This window comes from Silene latifolia, chromosome 9 (assembly GCF_048544455.1).
Source record: "Silene latifolia isolate original U9 population chromosome 9, ASM4854445v1, whole genome shotgun sequence".
NCBI classification, from domain to species: domain Eukaryota; kingdom Viridiplantae; phylum Streptophyta; class Magnoliopsida; order Caryophyllales; family Caryophyllaceae; genus Silene; species Silene latifolia.
In genome coordinates this window covers 14538629-14552092 of record NC_133534.1, presented here as the reverse complement: position 1 = coordinate 14552092, position 13464 = coordinate 14538629, and the positions used below count along the sequence as shown (strand labels likewise).

General features: G+C 39.2%; 3 protein-coding genes across 3 annotated transcripts; 1 reads left to right on the top strand and 2 right to left on the bottom strand.

Annotated features, from left to right (window-relative positions):
- Positions 1-552: 552 nt before the first annotated feature.
- Positions 553-3283, bottom strand: LOC141602440 (wall-associated receptor kinase 5-like). The gene is made up of 3 exons (XM_074422722.1): positions 2248-3283; positions 1990-2166; positions 553-1882 (listed from the first exon to the last, which is right to left on the bottom strand). The coding sequence occupies exons 1-3, from the start codon at positions 3122-3124 to the stop codon at positions 813-815; spliced, it is 2124 nt and encodes a 707-aa protein (XP_074278823.1). The 5' UTR covers positions 3125-3283; the 3' UTR covers positions 553-812.
- Positions 3284-5505: 2222 nt separating this feature from the next.
- Positions 5506-8481, bottom strand: LOC141599177 (wall-associated receptor kinase 5-like). The gene is made up of 3 exons (XM_074419117.1): positions 7538-8481; positions 7043-7219; positions 5506-6824 (listed from the first exon to the last, which is right to left on the bottom strand). Exons 1-3 carry the CDS (start codon positions 8427-8429, stop codon positions 5749-5751), a joined length of 2145 nt encoding a protein of 714 aa, XP_074275218.1. The 5' UTR covers positions 8430-8481; the 3' UTR covers positions 5506-5748.
- Positions 8482-10715: 2234 nt separating this feature from the next.
- On the top strand, positions 10716-12473 carry LOC141600610 (putative disease resistance protein RF45). The gene has a single exon (XM_074420854.1). The coding sequence runs from the start codon at positions 10716-10718 to the stop codon at positions 12471-12473; it is 1758 nt and encodes a 585-aa protein (XP_074276955.1).
- The last annotated feature ends 991 nt before the right edge of the window (positions 12474-13464 follow it).

The following is a 13464-nucleotide window of genomic DNA, read 5'->3' as shown; positions in this document are numbered from 1 at the left end:
AATATGTTGGAGGACTACTTGATATCTCTATGAATAACTGGTGGTGAGGTTGTCGAATGTAGAGCATTAGCTGTTTCCAAGGCGAGCCTTATGCAAATTCTCCAGGTAAGCCAATATGCTCGAACAACTAACGTTCCATTGGCGATGTACTCATGGACTAGGACTAGGACTAGGACTAGGACTGGAACTTTAGTCTCTAGACAACATCCTTTGAGTCTCACCACACTTCGATGGAGTGTGTATCAATTATGAGTGGTGGTGAATTGTGATAAAGTTGACCCAACCCGATAAGGCTGACTCGAGACCCAAAAATAACCCAAAATTGCATGACCCGAAACCCGAATAAACCCAACCTGACCAAGCCTTGATTGACCCAATGTTGACAAGACCCCAATCCCGAATAGGCCTGAAAGCCATGTGCAAATTTATTAAATGCAGAGTACGGAGTGTTTATCAATTATTCGTACTCTTTATTATTGTCTATATTGTTTTTTTCTGGTGATGGACCATTCAACATGCTTTAAGCTAAAATTAAAAGTCCGAATTCTCCCATTTTGAAAAACAATCTGATTATTTATACAACCCTTGGGACTAAGTACATCCTGATCGATGATAGCATACATTTCGGAATAGCGTGCTTTTTGTAGTGTGAACAAAAAAATCAGTCGTGTCGGAGCGTGTTTTTAACAGTGAAAAAAAAAAATCAAAACACAAAAAAAAATAGCATACATTTCGTAACTGCATTACGTCTAATGGAATGCCTTAACATTTCTAGGACATAAATGATTATAATACATAGCGATCCTATTGTATTATTTCTGCTTGGTCTCGAGCCCATGATTCATTCGATTCCTCATATCCTCCAACTTAACAGCTACTTCCTTCATAGAAGGCCGGTCTTCACCTTTTACATTCAAACAATTCTTCACAAGCTTAGCCATATCGAAGAGCTGTTCTTCAGTTGCTTCATTCGCCAGCTCAGCATCAATAATTTCCAACAATCGATCCTCTTTCATAGCCTTGAGAAAGTAGGCAGCCAAGTTCCTTTCTTCCGGTTTCCTTAACAAGGAAACCGCTGGTAGTTTGGTCAGTAGCTCTGCTAGGAGAACTCCAAAGCCGTAGACATCGCTTTTCTCTGTTAATTGGCTCGTTTGGAGGTACTCTGGATCAAAATACCCGTGTGTCCCTTGGACCGCTGTTATAACCCGACTCTGATCAATGGGTACCAATATTGACGCCCCAAAGTCAGATATTTTCACGGCATAATTATCATCTATCAAGATATTGGACGATTTTACATCTCTATGAATTATGGGAGGAGACGCGGCAGAGTGAAGGTAGGAAAGGGCATCAGCCGTCTCCAAGGCGAGCCTTATGCAATTTTGCCAAGTAAGCCAACGAGTTCCTCCAACTCTATGAATATGCTCGAAGAGCGTGCCATTGGAGATGAACTCATAAACCAACACAGGAACTTCAGTCTCAAGACAGCACCCTACGAGTCTCACCACATTTCGGTGGTTGATTTGAGTGAGGATAACGACTTCATTAATGAATTGCTCGATTTGAGTTTGATCGACAACTTTTGACGTTTTCACAGCGACTTGAGTATCATCCTTTAAGATGCCCTTGTATACAATGCCACAACCGCCTTGGCCTAACACGCGTTTTTTACTGTAGTTATCAGTAATTGCTCTTAATTCAGTTGAGGTGTATATTTTGAAGGACTTATCGTTGCCTTGATAATGAGAGAGTTGTTGTTCCAACATTAAACCGCCATTCTGCTCGAAGAATTTCTCCCTTAGCTTCATAATCTTCCTCCTCCTCTTTACAAACACTGTCAAGGTGATACATGTGATGCATACTAACAATCCGAAGCTCATCGCTGCAAGCATTTTCCATCATTGTGTCAATAACTAAAATTAAATAGACGGATTTGGGTGACCTCAGCATTTCGCCTCTCCTAAACAAAATTTAAAAAAGTTGTATTACCTAGACTAATTTCCACAGCAAATCGCGTAATGTTGCTTATTTCAGGGATCGTACAACCAGTTCCATTCTTGAGGCCATCGCCAATCCGACCTTTGTGACAAGGGCATTTGTAACTGCCATCGGTGTTAATACAAGTATTCAAGCAAGGATTGATTGAACTTGCGCATTCGTTAATATCTGCAACAATATCATCGATATGACCGATATAAAGTATTAGCATACCAAATATTGTGAATTGCAAATTAAAGATAAACAAACCTGAGCATCCAAGATATGGATTGCCCTCGTAACCAGGAAGGCAACTGCAAGTGTATCCCCACGAGTCAACTCTCTCAAAGTCAATACATTCGGCATTGGCCTTACAACCGTAACTAGGCTTGTTCCTTTTAGCTTCATCACATGTTGTCCCATTTTCACCAATGAACCATTCAATCACAACCGGAACACTGGTTTCCGTTCTAGATATGAAGTTTGGGTTGATCAGATCTCTGACATTGAAGATGAATCGGTGTTCTTCAGCAAAAAATGCGTAACTACAGAGATTATTCTTGATTATACTGGTGTGATTCAATAAAAATATGTCGACTTCAAAACTATTCAATCCCTTGGGAACAGGGGTTTGGCAGCAACCGATACCCGAACATAACCCGTTAGTCACATCCAATGGTGCAGAGCAAGTAGCTATACAGCTTCTTGAGAATTTATTGTTTCCCCAGGTACGCGATATTAGAGCTACAGTATTACAACCTACGACTGTAATCTTGTTTCGCGTGTCTGAATACACTGCTGGGTAGTTCAGCAGATCCAATCCCATATATCCGCTGCCCGACCCATTGTAACACTTACTTTTCACGATGTTTGTAACCCGCATCAGGGTTCCATTTATTCCGAGTATCTCAGCGTTAGAAATGTATAACTTGGGCGGACTAAAAGTAGTGTTGCAAGTTACGGCGTACAGAGAGTTAAGAAAACATGCCCTGTCAAGCCCAATGCCAAACGGGTAGGGAACAGTTACATTTCCGCAAGTGGAACGACACCCCGGCTTGGAGATGGGTAAGTTTGTCGTCGAGACCATGCCCAATATCGGCAACCAAAGGTGGAAGACAATAATAATTAATTGACGAAACTTGAACATGTTGTTTAGCTAGTCTATAAGGTTAGCTTTTGGTTACTTATTTCTGAATATACGGAGTATTTGTATGTTCTCTTAAATTCAGTAATGGGTGTGGGCCACACCCAAACGGAGGAAAAAGAGTATACAACACAGGCTTAAGAGGGTTCACTCTAAAATAAATTGATAATAGAGGGAGTAGCTGCTTGTCTTATACTCCCTCCAATTCTGCCTATAGTTCCCTCTTTCCTTTTTGATGATAGTCACGTTTTGTTCCCTCTTTCCTTATTTGGTAATCTTTGTGTTGTCCAAATTCATTTTCATGTGGGGTATGGTGTTTTGTGTGGTCCATATTCATTTTCTTATTTTTGTGTCAAAAAGAAAGGGGAACTATAGGCAGAATTGGAGGGAGTACAAAGTGGTAATTCTTCTCCTCTTTTTAACTTGGGACTTTGGGTTTTTAACACTCCCCCTCACATGTGAGACACACTTTTAAATTAGACAGGAGCCATCAATGGATGGACTTTTTCTCCGACTGCAAACCGAGAGTCAAGAGCACATGCATTGTCATCCTCAATGCCAAACGGGTAGGGAACGGTTAGGTTCCCACATGTGTCACGACACCCCGGCTTGGACACGGGTAAGTTTGTCGATAAAACCATCTCCAGTATCGTCAACCCAAAGTGGATGACGATAATAATTAATGGATGGAACTTGAACATTTTTTATTTTCAATTGGTCTCCCTTGTGACGGGTTACCATTTGTGACGGATATTTTGTGAGATAAAATGGTAACAAAATGGGTTAGTGGAGAAAGGGGACCACATGAATAGTGTTGCAGAGAGAGAAAAAGTGGGTACATTGTGAGGTAAAATGGTATCCGTCTTCAGCTTGTGACGGATATGTCATGTCTTCAATGAGAATTTGTGTTTTATTTTTAGCAAGTCTACAAGCTTAAATTTTGGTTAATGATTTCGGAAATATAATTCGTATGATAACAAAGCCAAGCTATTAGATAGCTGATGTAAAGCCAAGCTATTAGATAGCTGATGTTCCCTAACGTCGTCGTCTTCTGAACACAATCAAGTATTGTGCTAACAGTACTATGCAAAGTACCAATAATTGTATGATTGACTAAATTCATACAATTATTGACTAAATTCATGATTCCAACCATGGAAAATTTAATTGTATGTTGATCTATCGTTGTCCATCGAAAGACTATATTTACTGCTGATGTAGACTAAAGCTTATACGAGAAATCATTATTCCCAAAGACACTTGTATCACTAAACAGCGATATGGTACAGAATGTGTAGGGAGTGGAGCAAATTAAGTTTAGAGAATTTTTTTAGTATTCGTCTTTTTAGGACTTTTCACCCACAACTGCAAGCACTCCATGAAAAACAGGTTTTCATATTGTTTTCTTTCAAAGTTATGTTTATGAAAGGAATATGAGATGGTGACACTGGTGTACTCCCGGGTAAAATGATGGTAAATTATTCAAGTATTTTGAATTTCCTCCCTTGATTTTTAAATTTTAAACAAACTAATGGCAAAGGGTATTTTAGGCACTCCAAATATACAATTAGTTACAACAAAATTAAAATGTTTGATTTAAAGATTTAGCTGAAATATTTCCAGTTATTATCCACGCAATTTTGTAGGTAAAGATAGAACTCCGCATTTTTTTTGGAGGAGAGTCTATTGTTACCCATTACTAGCATGAGTACGCCATTATTAATGGATGTTTTATTAAGAAGAAAGCAAATCTGAGATCAAAGTTCATCCCTTCCCATATGAATTATGCGTGTTTGTGCCATTATTCTGAAATCGTAACAAATAAATGATTTTTTAAATCTCCAGCACTTTATCTTTCCAAAAAAAAAAAAATAACAAACTACACACATAAACATCTATCGAAATTTATAAACAAACTGCATATACATACATTCATATATGGTAAATTAAAATGTCCCATTATTCCGAAATGAATGTTTTAAGTAGTTTTTTTTATTGAGGTATCATATTAAATTTTCTTCTAATGAAAAATTTGTTACGGAGTAATAATGTAGTATGTTGGGTTAATATTTAGATACAGACTACATTTTTGTAAGATAGATAGATTTAGCTTTTGATTGTAATTCTATTATAATTTAATGGATAATAAATTACATACATACCCCTAAGTTTTTGGCGCAAAATAAAAAGCTAACTTCACTTTTTTCTATTTTTTCTATTTTTTAATTAGGGTGTTACTGAGTTTCAGTAATACCGGGTGTCGCCCTAGCACTTTAACGTATGGACATGATGATTTTTTTTCCTATTCGCTTAATAAAAATTTGTAACAAGGTAACTAAACATTCAAATGTATAGCATATAGGGCATGATGAAACACAGCCTAATTGCGTACAATTTGTAACAAGGTACCTAGACATTTCTTGAACATAAACGATTACAAGACATGCATTACCTAAGCATATCTAGAACATAGACTATTACAAGGCATACATTACCTGAGCATTTCTAGAACATAAACGAGTACAAGACATACGTAAGGTTCAAGTGATAGCGTGACAGCGTGATTATTTAATCTTGAAATTCATAAATATAGGGGTGGCTAATTTTAAAAAACATATCGATCGATCCTATTGTATTATTTCTGCTTGGTCCGACCCATGATCCATTCGATTCCTCAGTTCTTCCAGCGCAATGGCTACTTCCTTCATAGTAGGCCGGTCTTCGCCTTTTACATTCAAACAGTTCTTCACAAGCTTAGCCATATCGAGGAGCTGTTCTTCAGTTGCTTCATTCGCCAGCTCAGCATCAATAATTTCCAACAATCGATCCTCTTTCATAGCCTTGAGAAAGTAGGCAGCCAAGTTCCTTTCTTCCGGTTTCCTTAACAAGGAAACCGGTGGTAGTTTGGTCAGTAGCTCCGCTAGGAGAACTCCAAAGCTATAGACATCGCTTTTCTCTGTTAGTTGGCTTGTCTGGAGGTACTCTGGATCTAGATACCCATGTGTTCCTTGGACCGCTGTTATAACTCGAGTCTCATTGATGGGTATCAATCTTGAAGCACCAAAGTCAGCTATTTTCACGGCATAACTGTCATCTATCAAGATATTGGACGATTTAACATCTCTATGAAATATCGGAGGACACACGGCTGAGTGAAGGTACGAGAGGGCATCAACCGCCTCAAAGGCAAGCCTTATGCAATTTTGCCAAGTAAGCCAACGAGTTTCTCCAACTCTATGAATATGCTCGAAAAGTGTTCCATTGGAGATGTACTCGTAAACCAACACAGGAACTTTAGTCTCTAAACAACACCCTAGGAGGCTTACCACATTTTGATGACAGATTTGAGTGAGGATAACGACTTCGTTGATGAATTGCTCGATTTGAGTTTGATCGACAACTTTGGACGTTTTCACAGCAACTCGTGTATCATCCTTTAAGATGCCCTTGTATACAATGCCACAACCTCCTTGGCCTATAATGCGGTTTTGATTATAGTTATCAGTTATGGCTTTTAATTCCCTTGAGGTGTATATTTTGAAGAACTTGTCATTGCCTTCATGTAGGGAAAGCTGTTGTTTCAACATTGTACCGCCATTCTGCTCAAAGAATTGCTCTCTTCGCTTCTTAATCTTCCTCCTCCTCTTGGAAATGATTGTAAAGGTGATGCATGAGACGCATATTAAGACTCCGAAGCTCATTGCTACAAGCATTTTTCCGTTATTGTGTCAATATAATAAATATAAATAAATAGATGGATCAAATGTATAAAATGTCATTTTAGGCTAACTTTATCCACCGGTGGCAGAATCGTTTTAGCGACCTGGCTCAAGTTAAAAAGTTTGGATTTCTGTCGAGCTCAGCCTTTGGCGTATCTTAAAACTACCTATTCTACAGAAAGCAATGAAAAAGTTGTATTACCTAGACTGAATTCCACAGCTAATCGCCTAATGTTGAGTCTTATAGAGATCATACAACGAGTTCCATTCTTCAAGCCGTCACCATCTTGACCTTTGGGACAAGAGCATTTGTAACTGCCATCGGTGTTTTTACAAGTATTTGAGCAAGGGTTGAACGAACTTGAGCATTCGTCAATATCTGCAACAATATGCATATTAATAGGAATAATTATACGGAGTAATAGTTAGGCCTCAAGCATAACCTTGGTTTTGGTTGAGTTGGTTCATCTATCATGGTATCAGAGTCAAAGGTCAGGGGTTCGAATCCAGGCAACCTCAAAACTCCTCAAAAACTCTCGTTATTGAATTCCAGCACACGGTACGGGGGAGCCGGTGCATAACTAACCACTCTTCTTCAAGCCCAATGAGCATTTGAGTGAGGGAGCGTAATAGGAATAATTATAATACTTAAAAATCCAACAGTGGATAAATGTATTGAATAGGAAAGAAAACGAACCTGAGCATCCAAGATATGGATTGCCCTCGTAGCCAGGGAGGCAACTGCAAGTGTATCCCCTTGAGTAACCGCTCTCAAAGTCGATACATTCGGCATTGGTTTTACAGCCATAACTAGGCTGGTTCTTGGCTTGATCACATGATGCCCCATTTTCATCAACGTACCATTCAAGAACAACCGGAACACTGACTTCCGTTCTATTTTTGAAGTCTGGATCTCTGAGATCTCCGACATTGAAGGTAAATTGGAGCTCCTCGGCCAAAAATGCATAGCTACAATGATAAAACTTGATCGCATCGGTGTCATTAGAAAATAAAGCTATGTTGGGTTTGAAATTATTCAAGCCCTTGGGTATAGCAACTTGACAGCAACCGGTACCCGAACATGACCCGTAATTGTGGGCGTACGACCGTGCAGACTCCGGGGAGCAAGATGTTATACAACCGCTTGTGAAGTTGGTTTCCATGGAGTCATCGATTATAGCTGCAGCATCACAACCTACCGCTGTAAAATTGTTTCTCGTGTCCGAAAACACTACAGGGTAGGCCCGAAAATCAAATCTCATATCTCCCTCCGACCCCACATCGGAGTCATAGCACTCTCTTTTCACAAAGTTCTTAATTCGCATCAGAGTCCCATTTATTTCGATTATCTCATTGTCGGAAACATATAACTTGGGGGGACTAACACTAGTGTTGCAAGTTAGGGCGTAACGAAAGTCAAGATAACACGCCCTGTCATCCCCAATGCCAAACGGGTAGGGAACGGTTACATCCCCACAAGTGGAACGACACCCCGGCTTGGTGACGGGTAAGCTTGTCGTTAAAACCATCCCCATTATCGTCAACCAAAAGTGGAAGACGATAATAATTAATTGACAAAACTTGAACATATTTGATGTTGTTTAGCAACTCTACAAGCTTAGGTTTAGGTTACTGACTTCAGAAATATATATATACAGCTGATGTTCCCCTAACGTCGTCGTTGTCTTCTGAACACAATCAAGTATTTTAACAGTACTATGCACGTGTTTTTTTTTTTTTTTGTAATCAATCAATCATTGTGCTAACAATCAAGCATATGAATGTGTAAATAGAATGTACTAGACTTATACACGTTTGACTAAATTCATGATTCCAACCATGGACAATTTAATTCATTAATTGTATGTTCGTTCTATCGTTATCCTTGGAAAGAATATGTTGGCCGCTGATGTAAACTAAAGCCTGTAGGAGAAATCATTATTCCCGAACACCCTCTTATAAAAGGTTGTATCATCAAACAACCATATGGTAAAGGATGTATAAGTAGAAGCGGAGCAAATTATATTCAGGAATTTTGTCCGAAACAGAGTATATATTCTACCGTACTCGGTTTTTATAGATTTGTATTCCATCCGATTCAACCCGACGATTGACCCGGCCTGAAAGCTAACCCATACTTAACCCGAAAGTTGACCCGATGCGAAAGACAACACGAGATTAACTCGAAATATATAACCTTGACATAAACGAAAACTCAAGGCGATACAGACTAAAATAAACCGACATTATAATATGAACGACTTTTATAAAGTATTTCAAATTAATTAACCTTCTAACTTTGCTAATTATTGATCATAACTTAACTCAAACTAGTAAATTAATCGAAAAAAATCGACCGGATAATAAAAAATTGATGAGCCAAACCAAACAAAACCCGAACCTAACCTGACTAGAACCGACAAATTATCATAATATCCCGGCCTGACAAGGATCCAACCCATAAAAATGAGCCTAATAATGACTCAACCCGGCTCGATCAACACCCGATCCAATCCCGACAGATCTATCTAAATGACCCGACCCGGCCCTAACCGAAGCTAAGAATTAACCCGACTCGTGACCAAATTGAACGAACCCGACTCGGTCGTAGTCATGACCCAACATAACCCAACCCGACCCAAGCGAACCGATTGCCACCTCTAATTGCATGTATCATCTTCTTGCTAATGTGAAAAAACATCATAAATATTTAAAAATGGAGAAGATATAACTCAGCCGAATCCGAGCCAGAACCTGATACATCCCGAATAACACGTTGACAAAATTTTCAATCAACGAGCTAGAAGAAAGCCGTTGTTCCTTTCTGGAGTATTGTTGGCTGATACATCCCTAACCTGATACATGAATATTACATTTTTTTTCCGTTTTACCTTTTGCATTTCCCCCCAGTTAATGTATTATACAACTGGTTGTGTATATAAAACTTATTTAATGTAGTTGAGCTTTGTTACAAAGTTGTCGAGCTTTATTAACAAAATTATCGAGTTATGGTACAAAGTTATTGAGCTTAACAGAATAATTATTAAATTCAATAACTTTGTAAAATAGCTCAATAACTTGTAAAATAGCTCTACAGCTTCGTGTAAGAACTCAACAACTTCCACCACCCCTTCTGCCACCTGACTTCACCTCTTTGACCCTGACGGAGAACGACGGCCGTCGCCGGCAGCAAGCCTGTCCCTCTCCCCTCCCCCTTCCCACGAAACTACCCCTTTCTTTCTCCCCTCACAAGAGAACCCACGACCACTGGTTTCTGCCGGCCACTCCTTACACCGCCTTACCCAGCGGCGCCTCCGCCTGTCGTACCCTAAGCCACCTGTTCACCACCACCGCTGCCACCAACCAATCTTCCTATAACAATAGTTCAACAAAAACTAACCCCAAATATAACTATTTTTTTAAAAGAATAAAGGTCAATTTGATTTATAAGTATGCAATTAACAAATTAAATATATGATTTACATTCAAATTATTGTTAATAGTTGAAGAATTTGATTAATTTCAAATGTTGTGCAGTAAAAAATCGAGAGGATTAAGGTTTGTCATAATTTTAGGCAAGGGCATGCAAAGGGAAAGACTCGCGCAAAATGTACTAAAATGAGTAAAATTTATACTATGAAAATAAATTGCATATTAAATCTTCCAAGTGGCTCTAATTAGAAAAAGTTAATAATCTTTTCACAAAATATTGTAAAAAATATTACAGAGTATATATTGTAGTATATTGTTAAGTTGAATTTTAAGCCTCTCGTATTATATATATCAGTCATCCCTCAAAATATCGAATACAAAGATGGCTGAAGATTTCAGTTAACAAAACAATAGATTTAATCTAATATCTCTCAAATACAGAAATGGCAGAAGTTGTTTACTTCGCCACTCAACACATATCATCCAAAATTAACGAAGGTTCAAACGCGATAACCATAGTAAAATCCGAGGTCAATGCCCTTCTGTCGGAGCTGAACAATGTCAATAAACTGCTTGTTGAGGCCGAAGGAAGGACGGGTTTGAGCACGAGCCATGAGATTCAGAGCTGTATCGCAGAGCTGAAAAAGATAGCCTGCGAAGCTGAAGATGCGGTGGATACATTGGAGTCCGATTCCACTACTTTACGACTCATTTATTTCGGTCTCTGTCCTGGTCGAGCATCCAGGAAATTGAAGGAGATCAGAGAGCGGACCAGAGAGGTGAAAACCTTGCTGAACCAGCATGCTGAGGGGTCCACCAACGAGGCGATTTCACCTGCCAGAAGGTCCCAGAGTCCTAAGAGTCATCTCCCTGCTGATGACGACTTTGTCATCGGCATTGACCGTGACATCACGATGGTCGTTGACCAGTTAACCGGAGAATCTTACAAAAAGCTGGCTATTGTTGGCATGGGAGGGTGTGGAAAAACCACCCTAGCTCGGAGCTTATACAATAGCAAAGCGGTCATGAAGCAGTTTGACTTTCAGGCTTGGGTCTCGGTGTCTCAAGGGTTGGAGACGTCGACTATGTTGGCTGACATCCTCACACAAGTTGAAAGCCAGAGAAGTCGGTTTTCTTGGCGCAAAAAGGATGAAGAACATGAAACTGAGCCTAACACGTTGCTGTCTCGGCTAAACTACGTCTTGTATGGAAGGAAATGTCTATTAGTCTTGGATGATGTGTGGGACTTGCAATCCCTACACAAGTTCATCGCTTTAATCCAAGGAGACGATCCGAGTCATGATTATGGTTATGATTATGATTACCGCGCATATAAGATATTAATCACAAGTCGTCAAAGCCCATTAAATCGGAAAAGTTGGTACATCCATAAACCACAATGCCTAACCTATGAAAATAGTTGGAACCTATTTAATTTGGTAGCCAGTAACAATTCACCAAAGGGCTTAAGCGCCGAGTACCGTCCCTTGGCTATGGAGATGCTAAAAAAATGTCAAGGCTTGCCATTAGCAATAGTAGCATTGGGTAGGTTGCTTAAGACAAAGGACACTATGCGCGAATGGCAAAAGGTGTTATCTCAGGTAACGGGCTCACAAGCGACATCAATGTACGGTCCAGTGAACGAAATCCTAGGGTTAAGCTATGATCAATTGCCTTATTATCTAAAGCCATGTTTTCTATACTTGGGTTTGTTCCCAGAAGGTCCGGCCATCTCTGCCGGTACATTGATCAGGATGTGGATCGCTGAAGGATTCGTTGAATGTGAAAATGAGGAAACAATAGAAGTTGCAGGAAGAAGGTACCTGCAGGAACTAATTGATCACACCATGGTTCATGTTGTCACGAAAACGTATACTGGGAAGGCTAAGTTGATCCGGATTCATGATATAATGAGGGATTATTGTGTGTTGAAAGCCAGAGAGCTAGACTTTCTTGCAGTGTCTTCGTTTGGGAACGAAGCCATTGGGAAGTCATCTCGTCGAGCTGCAATCAACCTTAGGTATGAAATTATTTTTTCTGATTTTATTTGGTACGACATGATTATGTTTGCTTTAAAGCCTGCTAAGTACAATATTTTTGCTACTGGTAATCTGGTATATGTTGAGATATTTAGGCTAACTCCGTGTCAAAGAGCAAATATTTCAAGGTTCAAATTTATCATAGAACCCTCGCCATCCTGATGAACTAACTCTTTAACTACACTCGTCCACACTACGTAAAACCTATGGCATCGCCTCAGATGTTCGGGTGGCACGCTGCTTACGAGCGATGGCCAAGCACCCCCAAATAATTTTCTCTACGTCGTAGTCTTACTAAGATACAGTATACCCTTACCTATTTGACACCGTCCTTGCAAGACAAGGTGATATGTAAGCAGGGCCGGCCCTAGGGGGTATTTAAGGGGGCAAATGACAAGGGTCCAAGTCTAGAAGGGACCCATAAGGGGGGATTAGGAGTCCGCTAAATTGGCTATAGTTCGAGACCTTTATCAAATAAGTTTTATTACATATATTTATCAAAATAAGAGAAGTAGCCTAGTGGTTATATATTGTACCAATTGGCAGGAGGTCTTGTGTTATATTCTTCTTGGCTACATTCTATTTTTTTGTTTGTCGAATTGTATTAGATAGTGATACATGAATTACTTGAAAAGAACTTTTTAAAGAGTCGGGGCCTTCATTTTACAATTTTGCCTAGGTCCCCGGAATGTTCAGGACTGGCCTGGTATGTAAGTAATGTCACTTTCGACGACCTAATATTCTGTGTATATTTTACAGTACCAAACTTGTATAGCACGTCGCATGACATGTTGAGAATGTCCTGACAATTGATCAATTTAATTTATTATGAGAAATTGTCACTTTCATGACATGCCTTGGAAAAATTCTAAGGAAGAAAAGAATTCGAGGAATTATTTGCTTAGTTGTAGACTCGTAGGCATTATTTTCTTGCTGACATTGTAATCTTTGTAGGAATAATTTTACGAAAACTGTTTTTAAAAGTTCCCATCAAAATAATACGGAGTAACTGGTCTTTGCTAATAGGACAAACAAGTTTTAGTGTCCGATTAAGTCCGAGAAATAATTTTCTCTAAATAACTTGATAATAACAGGTTGAAATCAGAAAACAACCCAATCCGAAATAGCCAAAAACCAACTCGATTTACTAAGG